This window comes from Culex pipiens, chromosome 1 (genome assembly GCF_016801865.2).
Source record: "Culex pipiens pallens isolate TS chromosome 1, TS_CPP_V2, whole genome shotgun sequence".
Classification (NCBI taxonomy): Eukaryota; Metazoa; Arthropoda; class Insecta; order Diptera; family Culicidae; genus Culex; species Culex pipiens.
In genome coordinates, this window is record NC_068937.1 from 86,162,380 (window position 1) to 86,182,496 (window position 20,117).

The window sequence follows — 20,117 nt, forward strand, 5'->3', positions numbered from 1 at the left end:
ACACTGCCGAGTAAAACGATGGGATGTCTAGTCCTTTGTGAATTGTTGCTGCAGCACAAAAAAAGAGCAGCGAATCATCTATCTATGCTAAACCGTGGATGCCCTAATCCTCCCTTTGGTGGAGGAGGGGGCGTGTGTATTATCTCGATATGATCTAATTGAACGTGAGAAAAAAAATCGATCGATGTCCATCGTAAATGCGTCCCGTGGCCAAAAGGTTGTGATGCCATCAATTGACGCTGGGCGAACTATTTTAATCATGAAAGTGAATCAGTAATCGAGCTAATGAAGAATGAAGACGGAAACGCAGAACAAACGCTTTGGCGAACAATGTAAAATCGGCAAAGTTTGGCAATTATTGGTTACTTAGCCAAATTAAATAATGCCGTTTATTGTCCATATGGAGGAACAAAGTTCATCGATAAACATTATTTCAGATAGTTGCGCTTGGGACGCATAGCCGGGGACATCTTTCATGCAAGACATTTTCACCCCAAACCGAACAGGGAAGGGTAGATGGTCTCTGTCTCCAGAGAACTTTTCAGGCATCGTTGTCTCCGTCTGCACCAATCCCGTCGTCGTCGTCGTCATCGTTGCCGATAATGTAATGTGCCTCATTTGGTGAACTTTTACCAATAAGTTTTGGATCGATTCCATTTCTTTTGGCTGCTTCCATTTCACTCTTTACCGTTGTTGGCGACGTACGAGCGAACGGACTCGTTGGACAGCCGGAGATGCAGTAAAATGCTGCTCGGGAGTAATTTGGACAAGTTTGAACTGCTGCCCAACAGGGCTGCTGATCAAACTGGACACTACTTCTGATAAGTGCTCAATCTATGGGCATAATCACAGATGGGAGCGGGAGAAAGTGTCGGGTAAAACATTTTGGACGAAACTTATTGAGCAATCAGTTGATTTGTATACTCGGTTGGGAAAATATAAGAAGAACTTTGATATTTTACTTTGGTTAAGCTGATTTGTACATGACAGGATATAGGTAAAATTCAAGCAAATTAATTACATTATGGTTATGTTATGAGAATCGGGACAAATGGGGTGAATTGGAACAGCTAGCCATGTTTTTGTAAAATATTCTAAAATTTTGGAGTCGTTTCGGCAAGAAGAGAGAGATACAGAACAACAAATGTACTGCTTCCAATTCCAGATTTGAAGCATCGAAATACTCTGTAGACCCGATTCGCCCCTGTTGACGATACATACGTTTGATCTTAATTTTCATGAAATTTTTTAGTCTTGATCCTCTATTTCTAGCGCTGATCTCTCTAATAGTGAAGTTCTAGTAATGATTTTTTTTTCAAAATCAAAAAAACATGATTTTTGACGCCTTATGCGTTTGGACGGGAATGTGTAAAATTGTTGTGTAAAAGTTTTTTTGTTAAGTAACATGATTTTCTATACAAAAGTATCTCTATTGTTTAAAAATTGTTTCGATATTTTGTGAGTATACGTGGATTACATAAAGCTATTTAAGAACAATGCTTTTTAACCCTTATTCTAAAGACGTGGTCCGGTGGTTTAGCGGTTAGCGTGGTAGCCTCTAAAACCCAGTATGGCCTGGGTTCAATCCCAGACGGACCCTGTGGCATTTTTCGAGACGAGATTTGCCTTCTATCGGATGGGGAAGTAAAACGTCGGTCCATTTGCGTAAAAGAGGTTTTGGGTGACTCACCACACATAACCTTCGGACGCCTACAAATGAGCAGAAACTTGCAACAGAGACCACAAAAGACCCGGGGGTCGTTAAAGTGGATTACTTTGCTTTTTTTTCTAAAGACGTATAGACTTGGAATTATGATTATTTTATACAAATTTTATTGCAGTTTCATAATTCGAAGATTCTAAGTATTAAGAAGAAAGAAGCAAAAAAATATATACAACTTTTGATTGACATCACTAAAAAAAGTGTGTGCCCACTTGTCACCAAAGCGTGCCATAATTCATACTTCAACATCACAGATAAACTGCAATAAATATTGAAACAATTTGCGTGATAGAATTATATAAATCAGTGACCGAAACTGTCGCATAAATAATTCCGACACTCTCGGCAAAAGTCAAACGACAAAAATTTCCTCCACAATCGTGAATCTTGGCCAATTGCCTCTGATCGTAGATTTTTCCGGCTGCTACCCAAATACAGTCCAAAGTCGGAAGAGAAATGTCCTCTGGCCTAATATGTCGTCCACGGACCGGGCCCCACAGAGAGCATCCTGACAAAGTTATAAACTAACGACATCGCTCAAAGTGTGACGAAGATAAAATCTTACATAAGCGCCAGGGTGAAACCACTGCTTCTGAAGTGGAAATCGGGGGAAAAACGGGCAAGTGTCCCCACTAGAGCACATACAAGGATTCTTTTGAGTTTGTTCTGGCTGCCGCCGGAAGTTCGATTTATATAATGTGAAATTAGTCACCCCTCGGACCGTTTATCGGCGCAACGAGGCATTCCCCAGGAGTCCTCCCAGTCGTCGTCGTCGTCGTCGATTATTTATTTGTAATTTATTCATTTTTCTTTCTTTTCTGGCTTCTGCAATAAATTTTCATCCGTTTGACTGTTTTTTTTTCTGCTTGCTCTCTCTCTCCCGTTGCAGAATTCAATCAGACACAATCTATCACTGCACAACCGATTCATGCGAGTACAGAACGAAGGAACCGGTAAGTCGTCCTGGTGGATGCTGAATCCGGACGCGAAGCCGGGCAAGTCGGTGCGCCGGAGAGCCGCCTCGATGGAGACGTCCAAGTACGAGAAAAGGCGCGGTCGAGCGCGGAAACGGGTCGAAGCGATCCGGCAGCAGGCGGCACTGGGCCTCGCAAGTGAGTATCGTACACCGCACGAACCGATGTGTGGTTGGAAGAGTTGGTTTCGCCCTGAATATTTGAGGTGAAGCAAGCAAAAAAATTGAAAATGAACTCTAAATTCTAATATTTGATAATAATAAATTATCGTATATTTGTATGCACTGAAAAATTTATCTAGATTTTAGGATCTCAACCTGCTTCCAGGCTGCTAATTTCTGCATTGAAAATTCAGTTGGTTGATACCGGTTCCATCGTTTTGCATCGCTGATTAGCAGTAACGTGTATCTTGTAAAACTTATCTATATTTATTGGCATGGATGAAGATTTGATAAGTGACTGTTGAGAAGAATTTCGTTACTAAAATTAATATTTTTTTACGATTTTGGGTCACCCATATTAATCATGTTATAGATGAAAAATGCTTAAATGTTTCGAAGTTTTAAGGAATAGAACCCTAAATGTCGTACACAGTAAAAAAAAGTTTAATTTTGGAAAGTTAAAAATTTGGATGGCTATCTTTTTTTAATAATTTTAACCTAGATAATTAGTAAAAAAGTGAAATTCGTCAGGAACTGATGAAAATTAGCCCTGTTTCTGATGTAAAATTTGACAGTTTTCTGACCCAAAATATTTCACAATCATTTGTTTTACTGTGTAGTTCATTTTGGTGATGATTTTCCTGTTCCTTGTAGAGATATAAATGTCATCATTAATTGTTAACAAATTTCCTGAAGTGCCTTCATGAAGGATACAACGGGCACATGTTGGTTCATTGTTGTCCACACATTTGTTAAATTGATTTAAATACAGAGGATTTTAGAGTGATGATCAATTTTGCTTAAAAATGATGGCTTTACCTTAAGTATTTTCAACACGTTCAATCTCTAATAGATTTAAAATTTTCAGCCAATCCACTGAATGATGCTACCCCCTCACCTAGCAGTAGTGTTAGTGAAAACCTCGACTCGTTCCCGGAGAGCCCGTTGCACAGGTATGTATCTAAGCTAAGACAGGTAAATTAGATGAATTCTGCTTCTAGTATATGTGTTAACTAGTAGATTTTACTCTCTATTATTAGATTTTCTTTGAATGAAGTGTTAGCGTTACTTTCAGTGCTGAGTTTCAAGCATTGTTTTCTGCGTTACATTTAAGTTTGTTTGATTTTCTTTGATTTCCATGTTTCTTTTTACTTTGTTATTATTAGTGGTAATTTTCAACTATCGCCTGACTTTCGGCAACGTGCCTCCTCGAACGCGAGCTCGTGTGGGCGTCTGAGCCCAATTCAGTCCATCGTGGGGATCGAAAGCCCCTGGACGTACCCACCGGAGCTAGCCGACTTGGCCAACAATCCGGACGACGGCGGACAAACGGTGGAACCCGCCGAACTCAATGCTCAGGGCCAGACCCAATTGGATCAGCTGGCTGGATCTCTCGCGGACGAGCTGACCTTACAGCAGACTGATTTCTTTAAAGGGTCAGTATATCAGATAATGTGAACATCATCAATCAGATTAAATATCCTAACAAAACAATGTGCCACTCATAAATCATCCGTGTTGCTTCGTGTGACTGAGCAGAACTAACGAAAAGGAATCTAATCAAAATTCAAGTCCGGAGTTGGAACTAACTATACTTGATGCAGGTTTACAATTACTTTTAAAATGATTTCATATGCTTTAATTGCTTTACTGTCTGTGAAGTGCATGTAGCTTGTTATCACAAAGTTTCAATATTGCATGATTTCTGAACATCCAGGATTAGTGCATTTAAAGTTAGCACCATTCAAATGTTCGTTTCAACACAATTTATGTGATAAGTTCATCTGCATGACAATCTCATTAACTACAAGAAACCTAACTCGTCGCCGCAAAATCCCAAGCGAAAACGTTATTATCACGGTGAATTTCCCCTCTTCTGACCATACTTCTGGAACAGGTTCAGCCAAACAACGACGATTCACAGCCAACCCCCGCCACCATATCAGCCACCGCAGCCGTACTCCCTGCACGCGACGGTGGCCCAGCCTTTCGGTTTCCCGCAGCAGCAAAATCAGTGTCCCATCCATCGCCTGCAACAGTGCACCTGTATGTTACAAAACAACACCCGTGAGGTAAGTCTCCACCATCAACCAACATGAGATGGCCATCTCATCATAACTATTGATGATGGATATCGGTTAAGAGATTGGGTGAAACTTCCGCAACTAATCATCGTAAACCTCCTTTCTTGTTCGCCCACGCAGAGCATGTCACCCGCGTCCGGAACCGGAATGTCGCCCTCGTACCCGCACAGTGAACCATCACCGGACTACGCCATGCTGGTGGGGGCACGGGTGATACAGAGGACACCTTCCGCCAGCCCACCTCTGACGCCAAACACGGTCTGCAGTATGATGACGTCGTCCCAGAACGGTGAGTGTGTATTTCCATATTTTTCGGGAAAGACACTTTTTCCTTGATTTGTCCAAACCAGTGATGGAATTATCTTGCAGTTTAATTTAACGCTGTTAAAACTCTCTAACCACGAAATTAAAAGGAGCTGATACACGACAAAACCATCCTTCGATCTTCCATAAGATCATCAAACATCAAACGACTTTTCTTGAATTTTACTGGAAATGCCATTCAGGAGGCAGTTTTTTCTAGATTTAGTTTTTACCAGAAGTTGCGTCTTTCAATTACGAAAAAAATGGTATCGCTGAAATTTTGATGTTATCGCAGTTTTAGTGAAAAAAGATGATTTTTACCCGTTTTTGCGCGCGGCGCGTCGAAAAAACCCAATTTTTATGTTAAAAAATCATATCTCCGAATCGTGTTAGTGGATATTCCTAATTTTTGGATATGTTATGTAAAATATTACAAGGAATCAGGGAAAAATATTTTCAGGTATAAGCTCTTTGGTCCCGAGACCATCAAATTAGCAAATGATTTTTTCATACGACCTTTTGAAATATTCAACTAGCTTTTTCGAACATCCACATATTTTTCCTTAAAAGCCCAACCAATAACCCTTGTTTTGAAATGTGGTGCTTTAAAAGTGGTTATCGTTCCGGAGATATGATTTTTTGAAAAATGTGCTTTTTGCGAAAATCGACGAAAAATGCCATTTTTTGGACCACCCTATTACGGACAGGAGCACTCTAGTCGCCAAACAAAAAAATACGGGTCTAGTTATTTGGGTCAAAGAACCCTCACTCCAAATTTGAGCCAAATCGGAGCACTGATTTAGAGACTTCCAGTTTGACGTGGAATGGCTGTTATATTAGTTTTGTAGACAAAAATGATTTAGAAAATTTCAAGTAGATTTAGTGCTGAAAGTAAAGACGCGGCAACGTAACACTGAACGTTAGTGCCATAATTAGTTTTATCATTGCACTACACTCTCACTGCCCTCAAAACTACTTAAAAAATGGGGAAGGGACTATTCATAAACCACGTGGACACATTTTTGGAGATCTCATTCCCCCTAACCCCTCGCTGACATTTGTCCATACAAAGTAAATCTTTTTTGTATGTTTTCAAACTGTCCACGTGGTTTATGGATTGTCCCGAACCATACAAATAAAATAAAATAAAATTAGAAATATTTGTTGTTAGAATCTACTACAATGGATCGACTGTTCATTAGGGTGCCCAGAATATGGGACTTTTTCTCAAAACCTCGCTCCACAAGCTGAATATTGTTCCTAGAGCTATTTTAGGACTGTGGGACAAATATGAGCAAAATCGGTCAACATTTACAAATTGATACTCGAAGGTGAAGTTTGTATGGGAAAAATCAATAAAATGTATGAAAATCACAATTTTCATACGGTTTGGCCTACATGATGTGCTACTTCCATCATTGCTCTACAGCTTTGTAGAACATATCAAAGCTGTAAAACTCGCTCCTGAAAAGTTAAAAGCGGTTTAAAAAAGTTATTTTTGTATGAAAATATTTCTTTTTCACCAAGTTTAGGCTCGGGTATCAATGGGTTAATCTCAACCAATTTCGCTCAAAATTTGCACAGATGCTTAACATTCCAACGCCCAAGGCTCCAAAAAAGTGGGTACGGTAACTTCAACTCAATGGTTCTCGGGCTTAAATCAACCAATCAAGATGATTCTTCTTTCCACTGATTTGTTAGGATGTCTAGATGATTCTAAAACTTTGCAGAACTTAATTTGATCAAATCTGTAATTTTTGCGATCAAAAATATCGTTCCAACTTTTTTTTCGCTTGTAAAAAAAATCGTCAAAAATTCCGTGGAGGCAGTTGTTTAAAAAAAAGCTGGAACGATAGTTTCGGTCGCAGAAATTACAGATTTGTTCAAATCAAATTCTGCAAAATTCTAGGATCATCTAGACATTCTTACAAATCACTGGAAATAAGAATCGTCCCGATTGCTTCCACCTTTTTTAGGAGGCTTGGGCGTCCGTGTAAGTTGGACAAGCGTTGGGCGTTCCAGTGTTAAAATAACCCAAAAACCCGTTTCCCGCTTGTGGAGCAGGGGATCATTTTTTCTGGGCTCCCTACTGTACATCGATTTTATTACGATTATTTTGTTCACTTTTAAAGCCCTTAAAACTAATTGGGCCCTGAAAAGACTTGAAACTTAAGGGATAAAAATGTTCATGAATTCTAAAATATTTAACATTGTTTTGACAGCATTTGCAGTTCCATCATCACTTGAACATCAAAACCGAGAAGGTTCCGGAAAAAATATTTTTGCAGTCATCAACTGATTTACAGGAAATATTCATGTTTATCAAATAACGTCACTCTAATCACTTCTCGCCTTACAGACAATACTCCGCAGACGTTGATGGGCCAGTTCATGGAAGCGCTAAACAATCAAACAAACATAGACGACATCAACATCAACCTGGAGTCGTTCCCCGGCGGTCTGGAGTGTAACGTCGATGAGGTAAGTCACTGGCCACTTTTGGATGGACGCAACTGTTCTAAGCCTCGTTCTAACCTCTCTTCCCCGTTTCACAGGTGATAAAGCACGAGCTTAGCATGGAGGGTTCCCTCGATTTCAACTTTCCAATGTCGAACCACAGCACCTACACGCCGACCAACAGTTCCAACTCGCAGGACTCGACAATCAGTGCAATAGCGGCCACGCCGAACCAGGCCACGGCGCCACTTCCCCACGGCCAGTACACGGCACGAACGAGCGTCACGCCGCCGTCCTGGGTCCACTGAGGCTGGCTGTGAATTGGAGCGTACTTCTGATGGTAAGTCAATTAAACCGATTTTGGTAAAGGAGGGGTGGTTTCGGTGGTTCACCATTGAGTCGCGGTGTTTCGAGAGTACTTCATTCATACTTTGAAGTCGTTTTGGTGTTTGAATTGAGATATTCGTGGAATATCCTTCCTATATTTTCTAGATAACTGTCGAAATACTCTCTCGTTATCTAAACTATCTCTTATGTGCTAAATTTCTTCCCATACACACAAATTTCCAGAAGAAAATGCCATCATCAGCACAGATCCCCCTTCCAAAAGTAGCCAACTGACGCCAGAAAGTCAATCAGAAAATTATTCCCAACTTTAACTTTTTTTTCTTCCATAATTCATCCCGCACTTTTCGCTACTGGTTTTGGAGCCTATCCGCCGCCGTCGGAATGTTGCCTTTTGGCCAGGCAAGTTCTTGCCCAAAACCACAGCCGCAATGTCCTATGCGGTAGAGCCTGAAAGTGGCTGCTGATTTTTGCTCCGTTGTTTCCAGCGGGATGTTTGATGGTGGGGGAGAAAAACTTTTATTCACAAGCCAAGCGCGAAAGTTTTTTTCCTGCTTCCGTTCTTTTCTATCCCCACCCCCAACTCTTACACGTAAGTTGTCCGCTAGGTTAAACTCCACCAAAATCAAGATGAAGCAGTTTCTTAAGATTTTCCTTTTTTTTGCATGACGAAGTGACGAAGAGGACGACGCCGTACGTCACTCACCGTTGAGATGAAATATCCTTGAACGCAAGATTTCATCAATGTACAACGGTACCGTGAAGGGACCAGGCATAAGATTTTTTTCTCTCTCCGTTCTGATTAATCAAGACTGGTTACTCCTTCGAGGATGCCCCCACAACCTTTATTGTGTCGACGTATTTTTTTTTGCTGGTGTAAAATTCCTGCACATTATTGATGGATGAGGAGGTCGAGCTTCGCGCTTCACTAGCGCCAGAACAGACAGTTACACCGTGTTGGGCACTTTGGGGAATGTTTAAACTTTTTGGGCGGCTGCGGGAACATCAACGATACATCAATCTTGCGGAGTTTTACGGTAGTTCACTAATGAAATCATGTATAAGTTTGGATTTTTAGAGATTGTAGGATTATATTATGTTTTTGATGTTAGTTTGTCCCGCGATGTGTTAAAGTCGAGGTTTTCATCAGTGTTAAGACGATTGTTAGAGTTAGTAGTTTTAGTTTTATGTTTATTTGGACAGTAAGTGCCTCTTGAGGAATAAATAAATACATCTTTGTTGCAGAAGTTGTTGTGATTTTTATCCTTAAGACATTTTATCATTGAGAATTCTAAATTAATCATGTCAAGATTTTGATATTTTTTTCTTTTAAATGTATTGTTCATTCAAACACAGATAGAAATCATGTAAGCATTTCCAGTAACTTTATGTTTTTGAATTCGTAAACATTGAAATGTTTTCAAAATCGTCAACATTTTTCTCGATTTCGATGTAAATGTTTTCAAAATCTTCAACATTGTTGTTCGAAATCGAAAAAAAGTTTGATTTTGGAAACATTTCAGAAATGAACGTTGAACAACTTGTCTCTGAAATTGCACTATTTGAGATGAGTAATTCTCTGGAATTTCGCAAATTTCGTGGAGATTTTCATGCATTTTCTATGTAACAATGTTAAAAGAAGTAATATTGCATCATAAGATTTTCCATACAAGACTCCATACAATTTTGCGATCCTACAAAATGGGCATATGAGTATTCAAAAATCTGTATCTTAAGAAGAGATTTTGAGATGTTTTTTTGAAAAATAATTAAGGCTGGTACACATTTTATTTGAAGTTTCTGTCAAAGCACCCCCCCCCCCCCCCCCCTTCTCATTATAATCGATCATCGATCTAAAAATCAGGGAGCCAAAATATTTTTTTTTAAACTTTACACGGTGTGTTTTTTAGAACAAACTAATGATAAAAAATTCGGTATGTCTGGTATTTGGCACCGTGAAAGAAGGGCTCTTTCCAGACATTTTGCGGGGTAAACCGAAATATTTCGTCGGGGGGTCTAGAGCAACTTTTTTTTTGAAGATTGCTTTTCAATTTTATGGGATATTTGTTCAATAAAGTCACAGAAAATCGGTGCATTCATGTTGATATCACTCAAATTTCTTATGAATATGCCTTGGGGACTCTAACCAACTATATTTGACCAATATTTGACCTCCTTTAAAAAAAAATCGTGCCAAACTTACCAGATTTCTAGCTTTCTTTGAAATTACCCCAAAATCCAAGCTGGAAACTCCGATACAACCGAAAGTAAATCTTTTCTTTGTACAATTTGTCATGAAATTGCAGCAACACATTGCCCGGATACAAATTTAAGCATTAAACAATGCAAAAAATAGATTATTTATTTAATAAGCTGTTTATTACCAAATAGGCTCCGAAAATTATTTTTTCAATCCTCTGCTACAGGAGTAATGGTTTTTGCGAAAATGGACGAAAATGGCAATTTTTCAGACCACCCTAACACGGCGTAGATCACCCTAATGGCCAAACAAAAAAAAACGGGTCTAATGATTTCGGCCAGGAAACCCCCAGAAATTTTTAGCCCGATCCGAGCACTTTTGTTTTTTTTTCCATGCTGTTTTCGTGGGGAACTGCTGTATAACTGCAAAGCAAAGCAATCCAATGCACTCAAATCTGCCTAAAAAATTTGTTTCCGTCAAGAATAATGTCACGTAAACCGACACTTTGGGGTTTTAATCTGTTTGCAAACTCCATAAATGGATTAAATAAATTCATAAATTCTTTTCATTCCAACCCGTAATCACTCTAAACACTCGTTAACAAGTGAATACACAACTTGCACTCCTAAAATAGCGGATTTCTTGCTGGAGTACCCAGCATCAAGCATCTTTGCGAGTTTTCGTTACCCTTAGTTCCTATAGCAGGGGGTGGGTTGGAGGGATGTTAGGGTGGTTGTTACCCCTAGTGACGAGTTGTTCCGCTGTTGCCACTGCTGCTGGGCTGGGGCAATTTTATTTGCCCTAGTCACACATACACTACAAGCTACAAGGAAGAGTCACTGAAAGTGAGGGGCAGAAGGTTGGGGGCTGTAAAACACATTCTGTGTATTGCCCTGCTGAGCTGTTGAATGTCGACATCAACAAGTGAATATAATAAAACTCTCTTCTGGTTTGGCGCTTTCGTTGCTTTCACCAGAAGCTATTTACAAATTTGTTCGTTTTTAGCATTCTGGCCACTGCTGCTGAGGACGGTTGCGGTACGGTCCTGGACCGGGTGCGTTCCGGCCATGGAAGAGGCAGCATGCCGTACAAAAGAGCTGCTAAACGATAAAAAGGAGCTTTTTGATTTTACTTCTTACTTTTATTACCTTATTATCATTGCCGCTTGTTCATAAAGTGGTTTTTGCGGGGACAAAACGGTTCGGGTCCTGGTCCGGACGACCTGTGCGGTCGGCGCCAAGCAGGACTTTCGGGACAATTTTCGGGTGGCAAATTGAAAAGGTCATCCGGGGGAAATTGGTGCTACTTGGGTGGCGTTATTATTTACAGCTTATTCCGCTTTTTATTTTGAGGGGAGGCTTTCCCAGATCAGCTGTTCAATTATGCTGAGAATTATGAACCGAAAGGTAGGGGCAGTGAACGGGAGCTGGATTTTATCCTAAGGAATGACGCGGCTGGAGTACCTGGGAGCGTTTTTTTACTTCAAATTTCTTTGAAGTTTTCTTGAGTTAATTTTACATTCAATTAGATTCGTTTGGAGTACATGTTAAATTCATTTTTATTCAGCATGAATCTTTGCCAGGTGGGGAAGACGAATGAGGACTTTTCATTAAAAATTTCAAAGCAATTTGCATGAATCGGTGGTGGTGTGTGGTGGCATGTGCACGTAGGCGAAGAAAGATTCTTAATTCGAAATTTTCTAACCAATCTGTATGTTGAAAGAGGGAATTAAGATGGTTGCAAGTGGCAGCTACTGGCAGTTCAAGTACACATAATTAATTGCCTATTTAAAAAAAGCAGTGAGCATGCCATTAGAAACCGTAGCCCACGCGTGGATTTAGAGTTCCATGGAAACGTAGCATCCTGAAGGCGAAGATTTTTCCGCGGTGCCATACTTTTTTTTGTTGGTTAGTTTGATCTGCGAAATTAGATTAACGTGTTCTCCGTACCAGTACTTAAAATATATACAAAACTTTTTTTTCGCAGTTGGAAAAAGTATGTAATAACTTTTATTCAAAATTTAACAGCATTTTTTTATTATATACCGTCAGTGGGGGTGACTATGGGTCAAATAACGATACACCTCTCGTAATTTCTTGATAACAGAAACAATTTAAATAACATCGAAAATCTTTCAACGTAGATTTGTTCTTAGATACACTCAAACCCCGATGGTTTGACGCCAACTGTTGTCAAACGAACGGGGTCACGTTTTAGTTTGACACCCCTTTTACACGGAGTTCACACACACTACCAAACGTTTGTTTTGATAGTGTGCGTGAGCGCCGTGTAAAAAGTGACAGTTCGTCACTTTTTAGTTTGACTTTGACCAACCAACGGGGTACAAACTAAAAAAGTGTCAAACGAAAAAGTGGCCAACCACCGGGGGTTGAGTGTAGTTTACCTACATTTTCCCCAAAATATGGTGGATTTTGATGAACACTACCTTAAATGCCAATAGTTTGAAAATTGACCCAATCTCACCCCTTACAGGGGGTGACATTGGGTCAAATGAAACTAAAATGATACTCAAATACAACGATATGGTAAAAACAAGTCATCCAACAGTGTTTCTTGTTCGAGGGAATCGTACACAGTAAAAATTTTTTGTGTAAAATCGCATGCAGAAGCATGCACATCACCTTTGTGAGCAAAAGCATGTAATATTGTATGAGAAAACGTGTACACAAAAAGCATGTACAAAAGAAAAATAAATAAATTTTGCACACCCCAAAAAAAACATCAATCTGTTGAGAGCAATATCCAGATTACCAAGTCCGCGCCCCAACCGTCTCGGCTATCTCGCCGCTGTGAATATAGCTGGATAAACACCGATGTAGCTGTACGTTCCCCATACATCGTATACAGTTAATTCAGTATACGACGTACGGGAAACCTACTGGTACATCGGCGTTTATCCAGAAATATTCATAGCAGCGAGATAGCCGAGATGGTTGGGGCGCGGACTTGGTAATCTGGATATAACTCTTACCAGATTGATGTTATTTTTGGGGTGTGCAAAATTTATATATTTTTCTTTTATACATGCTTTTTGTGTACACGTTTTCTCATACAATATTACATGCTTTTGCTCACAAAGGTGATGTGCATGCTTTTGCATGCGATTTTACCATCGGATTTTTTGCTGTGTATTGACATGCTACAATGTTTGAAGTTTTCGAGCAATTCCAACAAAAAATATTAGAAAAATGATTTTTCGAGAGGTAATTTTTGGCCAAAAACGTACCTCAACTTTAGACAGCTGCCAAAATAACAGGATTTGTTCTAGGAACGAGATTTTTTCAGCGAAGTGATCTTAAGGTGTCCCCTACACAACCCTTTTAACAGAATTCAGTTTCATTGAAAAGAATCTGAGAAATGGTAAAATCCTTAAAAAATCACTTTGACCCAATCTCACCCCCCCAGACACAATGTCACCCCCACTGGCGGTAGTACAAATATATCTGTCTGATATATTTCAATATTCCTTAATCGAAGGAACATTTTTATACTCAAATAATTTTTAATTTGCGTCAATTTTTAAAAAGGGCATGTCAAACATGCTGCATAAAATTAACAACGATGCGATGCATCACAATGGTCTCCTTGAATCATTCTCAAATTAATCTTCCAATTAACAGCTCAGCGACTTCAAATTTGTTTAATTTTGATGGCTCATTAGCATAAACTTAAATCGTTTTATAAACTCCCGCCCAACCCCCCCAAAACGGAACCGCTCACCCATGATGGTCAAAGGAGCAGCCACTTGGGCAGCCTCCCCGCACCACATTAATAACGGAGAAACGGTCTGCTCCGCTTCTGGTCCGATGGTCCGATGGTAACTTTGGTCGTAAAGTGAAATGATGGTTATGTCTTCATGATGGAGACTGATGATGCGATAAAAAACAGGACAGCTCGGCAGCATCTCAAAAACGGAAAGCCCTGGCGCAAGATAAGGCGCTGCTTGTGTACAACGGCTATCAAACATTGCCAAGGAGATAAAACGCTTTTTTTCCTAGCACTCTGGAATGACCGAGATGTAGAAGTTTTCACTTGTATCCACGGCGATTTGAGGCGTGGGTGGGGGCTCCTCAGAATCAGTCAGTCAGCAGAAATGCTGGGTGGGAAATAAAATAAAAAGAAATGGAGAACTAAAGCCCAAATGGAATGCAAAAAAAAAGTTTGGAAAGTGCTAAAGTAATAAAACGGGAAAAATTTTGTTGTTTGCTGTTTGATATACCTACTACTTATGCTTGCAAAGGGGAAAAGCGCGAAAAAGTGTCCTCCAGTGTCAGTGTGAAGTGTATATATGAGCGCAATAAAATATATATTGAATTGTAAAATGAGCACACAAAGTGCAAAATTTTATTTTTAATAAACTTTTTTACGACTCTTACAACTTATTTCTTTTGAGCAGTTCGTTCAAAGTATTGAGAAAGGGGGATCGTTCGATGATTTTGAAGCTCACTTTTAAGGGTGTATTCCCAGTACTTTCACCTTAAAATTTTTCGACGAGTCAAAATGGTTAGAATCATACATTGAGAAGCATTGTTTTTTTATTTGCGTTATTTGATGTGTATGTAACATAACTTATTACCAATCAACAGACGCTGATGTGCATAATTAAATTTATAAAATCTTTTTTCAAAGATTGTAATTGTATTAAATACCGTTTTCCAATCGCCCTAGTAACATTTTAGGTTTTAAGTAGGCCAAAAAAGCCTATTCAGGTTGTATGCGGGTTTCCAGAACCATAATAAAACCTGTAAGTTTAAAAATGTTACTAGGGCAGATACCATCAGATGTAATTTCGATGAAAAAGATCTTCAGATTTTAGATCCAGATGAAAGCTAACTTTTTTTTTCAGACGTGCGGTAAGGTAGCATTTTGGTGCATATTAAGATGGATTGCTGATCTAAAAATTTAATTTAAAACAACAAAATGTGAAAAATCCAATTCCGTTTTTTTATAAATAATGATTAATATCTGTAATATTTTAACTTTATAAACTTAATGAGATCAACATTATTTAGTCCAAATAAACCATAGATATAGATTCAATGTTCTACGCCAGACTTTACTGTAAAATAAAACTAAGACTTCGTAACAAGAAGATCTCATTACAAAGAAACGCTGAACAATCACCACTCTAAGGCTCACTTTCACCTAATTAGGTGTTTGCACTGGACGTTGAGTATAAAACCACCTAAACTCATCTACCGGAGCTACCAAACCCCAAGATTGCCGCGGGGGAATATTTTCGCCACCAAGAAGTGAAAATTGCTCTAAACCATCTCCTCGCCTCGCATCGCAGTTTCTCCAACTTTTTGCCTCAATTCACACTTCCAACTTTTGTTGCTGTTGCCTGCTTGCCTGTTTTTGGCTGGCCTCTTGCGGTGAGGCCCGAGAAAATCAAATTCACCCCTGCTGAGTTGATTGATCTTTCCCGGGGGTTGCAGGGCAGCCGTAGTACGAGCGAAAGAGCAGGGCATCCAAGTGGAAGGATATCAGATCAGACGATTAGTATAAATTATGCAAGAAATTATGCTTTAGCAAATGGGTAAGCTGGGTGCGGAGGAGCAGCAGGCCATGGTTTTGCGCGCGTTGTCGTCGCCAGGACGGGATGAAAAACACACTCTCTCAGGGCGGTTAAAAGCTGCTTCGGTTCTCAACGCCTCATCAACTCGGTGAAATCTAGTGTGCCGTGATTTTTTTTTCTTCGTCTTGTAACTTGCAGCAGCCAGGGTTTCTTCCCCCGCACTATGGTGAAGGTCTTGTCTAAATTGAGCAGCATGGCCTGCTGCTCTTCAAGGGGCGCCAGTCCAAGAAGTGCAGCGCCGACCTCGCTCACTCTACTACTCAAAAGGGTGGTTTTTCTCAGTACAAAAAGGTCTGGCGTTGTTGGATGTTTGTTCAGCGTGTAATGAGTTGAAAGAAAGCTGACTTTTTCCCCGGTGGGCACTTGTCAGAAGAATATTTGATGAACAGGCTAAATTAATTCAAAACTGCACTATTGTACGATGCACGTTATGGAAAGGAAAATTGTAGTGTAGCAAGGTTTTAATTAATGCATTTCGAAAGTGGGTAATCCAGGAAAGTTCAAAAACTAAACTTTATCTGTTTTTTGCTTCAAAAATTTAAAAACTATGGTTTTCAGGAAATAGTCTTTAAAAATTAAAATTTTCATATTGTGCGTAGCAAATAAAAAACCACCCACCACAGTTCCACATACTAAATGTGCCGAATCGGCCAATAATAGTCAAGTGTACACAATTATTTATACCCATATCCGTAACAAATACCAAGCTGCTATTTCCGGAAAACCCAAGTATCCGATTTCCGGCTTTTCTTTTCCCGAAACGCGCTCCTGTCGTGGTACTTATTCAGCGGTAGTACCAGCAAAAAAAACGAGCAATCATTGCCTCACCAAGAGCAAGAGGTCGGTGGTCATACCCGGTGTCCTCCCCCGGACTAACTGCAAACATTTATATTAGATTCAATTGATTCCCGTTCCTTTCTCCGAGGACATTGACGACGGATGGACGAACGGAAGGACTCAGCCATCCTTTAGTGGCCGATTGCTAGTTTCCCTTCCAACGCTCGCTTCTTTTTGCAGTGTCATTTTCGAGTTCGATCCGTTGGCATTCAGTCGAACAGAACAGGAGAGAAAAACCAAGACGGAAGGAACACTCGGACAATTGGGCAGCATCATCAGAGGATACTTATTACGGGTTGGGGTGTCCGTTTCGGGGAGGCGAGGGGGAAAGCAGGAAATCACAGAGCAAACCAACTAGCCCCACGACTTGAGACATGCTGCAGCAGCAACAGAGAAACGGAAGAGAAAGCTGAGAATACAGATAATATCATAAAAATTGGGATCATTGAAAGGAAAAATTTATATTGTATTTTTATGTGATGATAGCTCAAGAGGATTTCTGTCTACGCTTTCCGCTGTGTGATCTTTTTTATGGATTCATCCAGAACTCGAGTGGGGGAAAGGTCATCTTTTTAGTGTTATGCTGTGCTACTGGATACTGTTTTCATATGCTGTCATCGCCTATAAATAGAAATATGTTTGAGTGGACCATTATAGCGCATTTATCTACAGTTTGATTTATACATTGAAGGTCTATGGGTTAATAGTGTCTGATTGTTTTAGAAATGCATAGTTTGACACAATGGCCTTGAAGCAACACAATTTATTGCATTCCAGTAAGAGAAGTTGAGCATATTGTACATTAATATGTGTAAAATAAAATCAATTTCATTATGACACGTTGAGGTAACATGTTTACGAGTTCACGGCATTCCAAACACTATTTCTGATAATTTTTTATTTAGTTTCAAGTGTAAAATATCTTAAATCAGCATTTTTCAATGAATCAAATTTGAACTCTTTCCGCAATTTTATATCTATTCATCTAACTAGCAAAAGGCGGCTCGAATTATTGTTCATGGTTTTCCCTCTACTGCACAATTTGATTTTATTTACTCGTGTCAAGGAGGTAATTTTGATCCTCTTTTGTTCTAAATTTTTCTGGTTTTTAGTATCTCTTAAGTAATTTTACATTTTAATATTATTATTTTATTATATGAAGTTTCTATTTTGGATGTGTAGTATCAAGTCTATTCTACAATAAGCAATTCTTATGATTTGCCTATATTTGCTATTTTTTTACAATTTAAACCTTATACCATTAGCTTCTAGGTCGCAATAAAGTATTTCAAATCGTAATGTGATATAACAAAATTACTGCATACTTAAAAATACTAAATATTTGTTTATTTTGATAAACAAAATTTGGCCTTAGTTGACCCAAGAAAAAAACAGTTTATTGTCAAAGGTCACATGACACAAGTAGAATCATCAGTCCCAAGATTCTAAAAATATTGATCAGTTCTCCTTAAATTGCGTGTGGAGATTCAAAATTCGTTCGAAAATTTATGTTTGAAGATTTTTAATATAATAAGAATACTTTATATTTCAATGATTTTGTATTGTGTTGATAATTATCAAATGATTTTTCAAAGATTTGACCAACCAATGTTGCGTCCGTATTCTTTCTGATAACAATGAATCTGTATCAAACAATTTCACCTGAATTTTTAAGCGATGCTCCAAAAAAAATTGAAATTTCAAGGACAATTTTCTTCCTTTGACAAGATTTGTTTATCAGTGCAACTTTATCCCATCATTGCACGTAGCCGTCTTATCAAATATTAATACAAATGTAATAAGTTTTCAGTGACTTTTTGCTTTCACTCCAAATCCTTTGCATCGTATCGCGACATATTTTTTAATTTAAAAAGTAAGGCATCTTCTCGTCATAATACAACTTGACTTTCAATATGTTCAGAGAAGACTCTCTCTTTCTCTTGGAAGCTGACGGTAACGGTGATGTTTTGAAAATTTAATTTTCTTTTCACATAAAAGAAATGAGGATTAGGAAAAAGTGCCTGCAAGCGTAGCATATTGTGCCAAAACAGAAAACGAGAGCTCCATGAACGTACACCCACAGTCTATGTGGCGTGTTTAAAGTTCTTCTCACCTAATCAATAGAAACCCGAACGATGGCGATGAAAGAAACCGCGCCCCGGATAATATGCCTCATTGTGTGCTGTTGCGGTGGAGAGCCTACTTTGATGAACAGAAGGCCGATCGGAGTTCGATTGAAACAGGACCCATTATTGATTGCTTCCGTCGTTTTCCGCGTACTTTGCTTGCACTTGAGGTGAAAACCTGGCAAAGAAATTGATACTGTGAAAAATGCCTCCCCCACTGCCAATCCCGTTCGCACCAGGCAAAAAAGCAACAACAAAAAACCACCCCCTCATGCGAATTGAGGCGTGGAAAGACGTCCGCGTTGACAAACTGAACGACGGTTGTTAACGGTTTTTGACATTCTTTGGCATCACTTTTCATCGCCAATCTATCTTCTCCCCTCCTTTGGCCGAGGACTTATTATGTCATTTCTCGAGAGCACTTTTCTACCCTCATACACTTGAGGGCCTGTCACACCGCGCCCCCGTCGGTCGTCTCCCATGTGACTCAAAGTCACACTCGAGCCATCCCGTTCGCATCGTTTTGATCCTTGGCAGCGCTGGCTTCAAAATTGTGGTTGCGTGGGGAGTGCAGTACAGTGAGTATTTTTTCAATTACACTAAATCCCCCATATGCGCTCTTTTTGGGGGGGCGCACACCGGGGGAGAGCGCAATTCGGGGGAGCGTTATTTCGGGGTTTGAGCGCAAACGGGGGGAGCGTTATTTCGGGGTTTGAGCGCAAATCGGGGGAGCGTTATTGCGGGGTTTTGGCGTAAAATGGGGTTTTCTTTTTAAATGTACTTTTTTACATATACATGAAACATTTGTATAAGGGGTCATCCACAAAACACGGATAAGGGGCCATCCACAAATCTGGGTATACAAGAACTCCCAGAAGTCATGCCTTAGATATCTACTTGATCAACGGGGGTCTATATGGGTGAACTAACCATCGGTATAGCTTCAGGTAGCTTCAGTGAACCACGATGGATATTCTGGGGTACGTTGGATTGTTATGGATCCTTCAGGAACTCCCGGAAGTTATGACCTGATGATCTACCTGATCAACGGGGGTCTATATGGGTGTATTAACCATCGGTATAGCTTCAGGTAGCTTCAGTGAACCACGATGGATAACCTTCGTCATGTTGGATTGTTATGGGTCCTCCAGGAACTCCCGGGAGTTATGACCTGATGATCTACCTGATCAACGGGGGTCTATATGGGTGTATTAACCATCGGTATAGCTTCAGGTAGCTTCAGTGAATCACGATGGATACCCTTCGCCATGTTGGATTGTTATGGGTCCTACAGAAACTCCCGGAAGT

General features: G+C 39.7%; 1 protein-coding gene across 4 annotated transcripts in view; it reads left to right on the forward strand.

Annotated features, from left to right (window-relative positions):
• LOC120425114 (forkhead box protein O) overlaps positions 1-20,117 on the forward strand; it is a 113,515-nt gene that overhangs the window by 55,743 nt on the left and 37,655 nt on the right. For all 4 annotated transcript variants that reach the window (XR_005606473.2, XM_039589518.2, XM_039589517.2 and 1 more), the window contains exons 4-10: positions 2,613-2,835; positions 3,727-3,811; positions 4,025-4,294; positions 4,756-4,930; positions 5,063-5,231; positions 7,605-7,726; positions 7,801-8,042. Coding sequence is in view for 3 of the 4 variants with exons in the window: in XM_039589518.2 (XP_039445452.1) it covers positions 2,613-2,835; positions 3,727-3,811; positions 4,025-4,294; positions 4,756-4,930; positions 5,063-5,231; positions 7,605-7,726; positions 7,801-8,010 (1,254 nt within the window). In the remaining variant the exon portion in view is untranslated. The remainder of the gene's footprint in view (positions 1-2,612; positions 2,836-3,726; positions 3,812-4,024; positions 4,295-4,755; positions 4,931-5,062; positions 5,232-7,604; positions 7,727-7,800; positions 8,043-20,117) is intronic.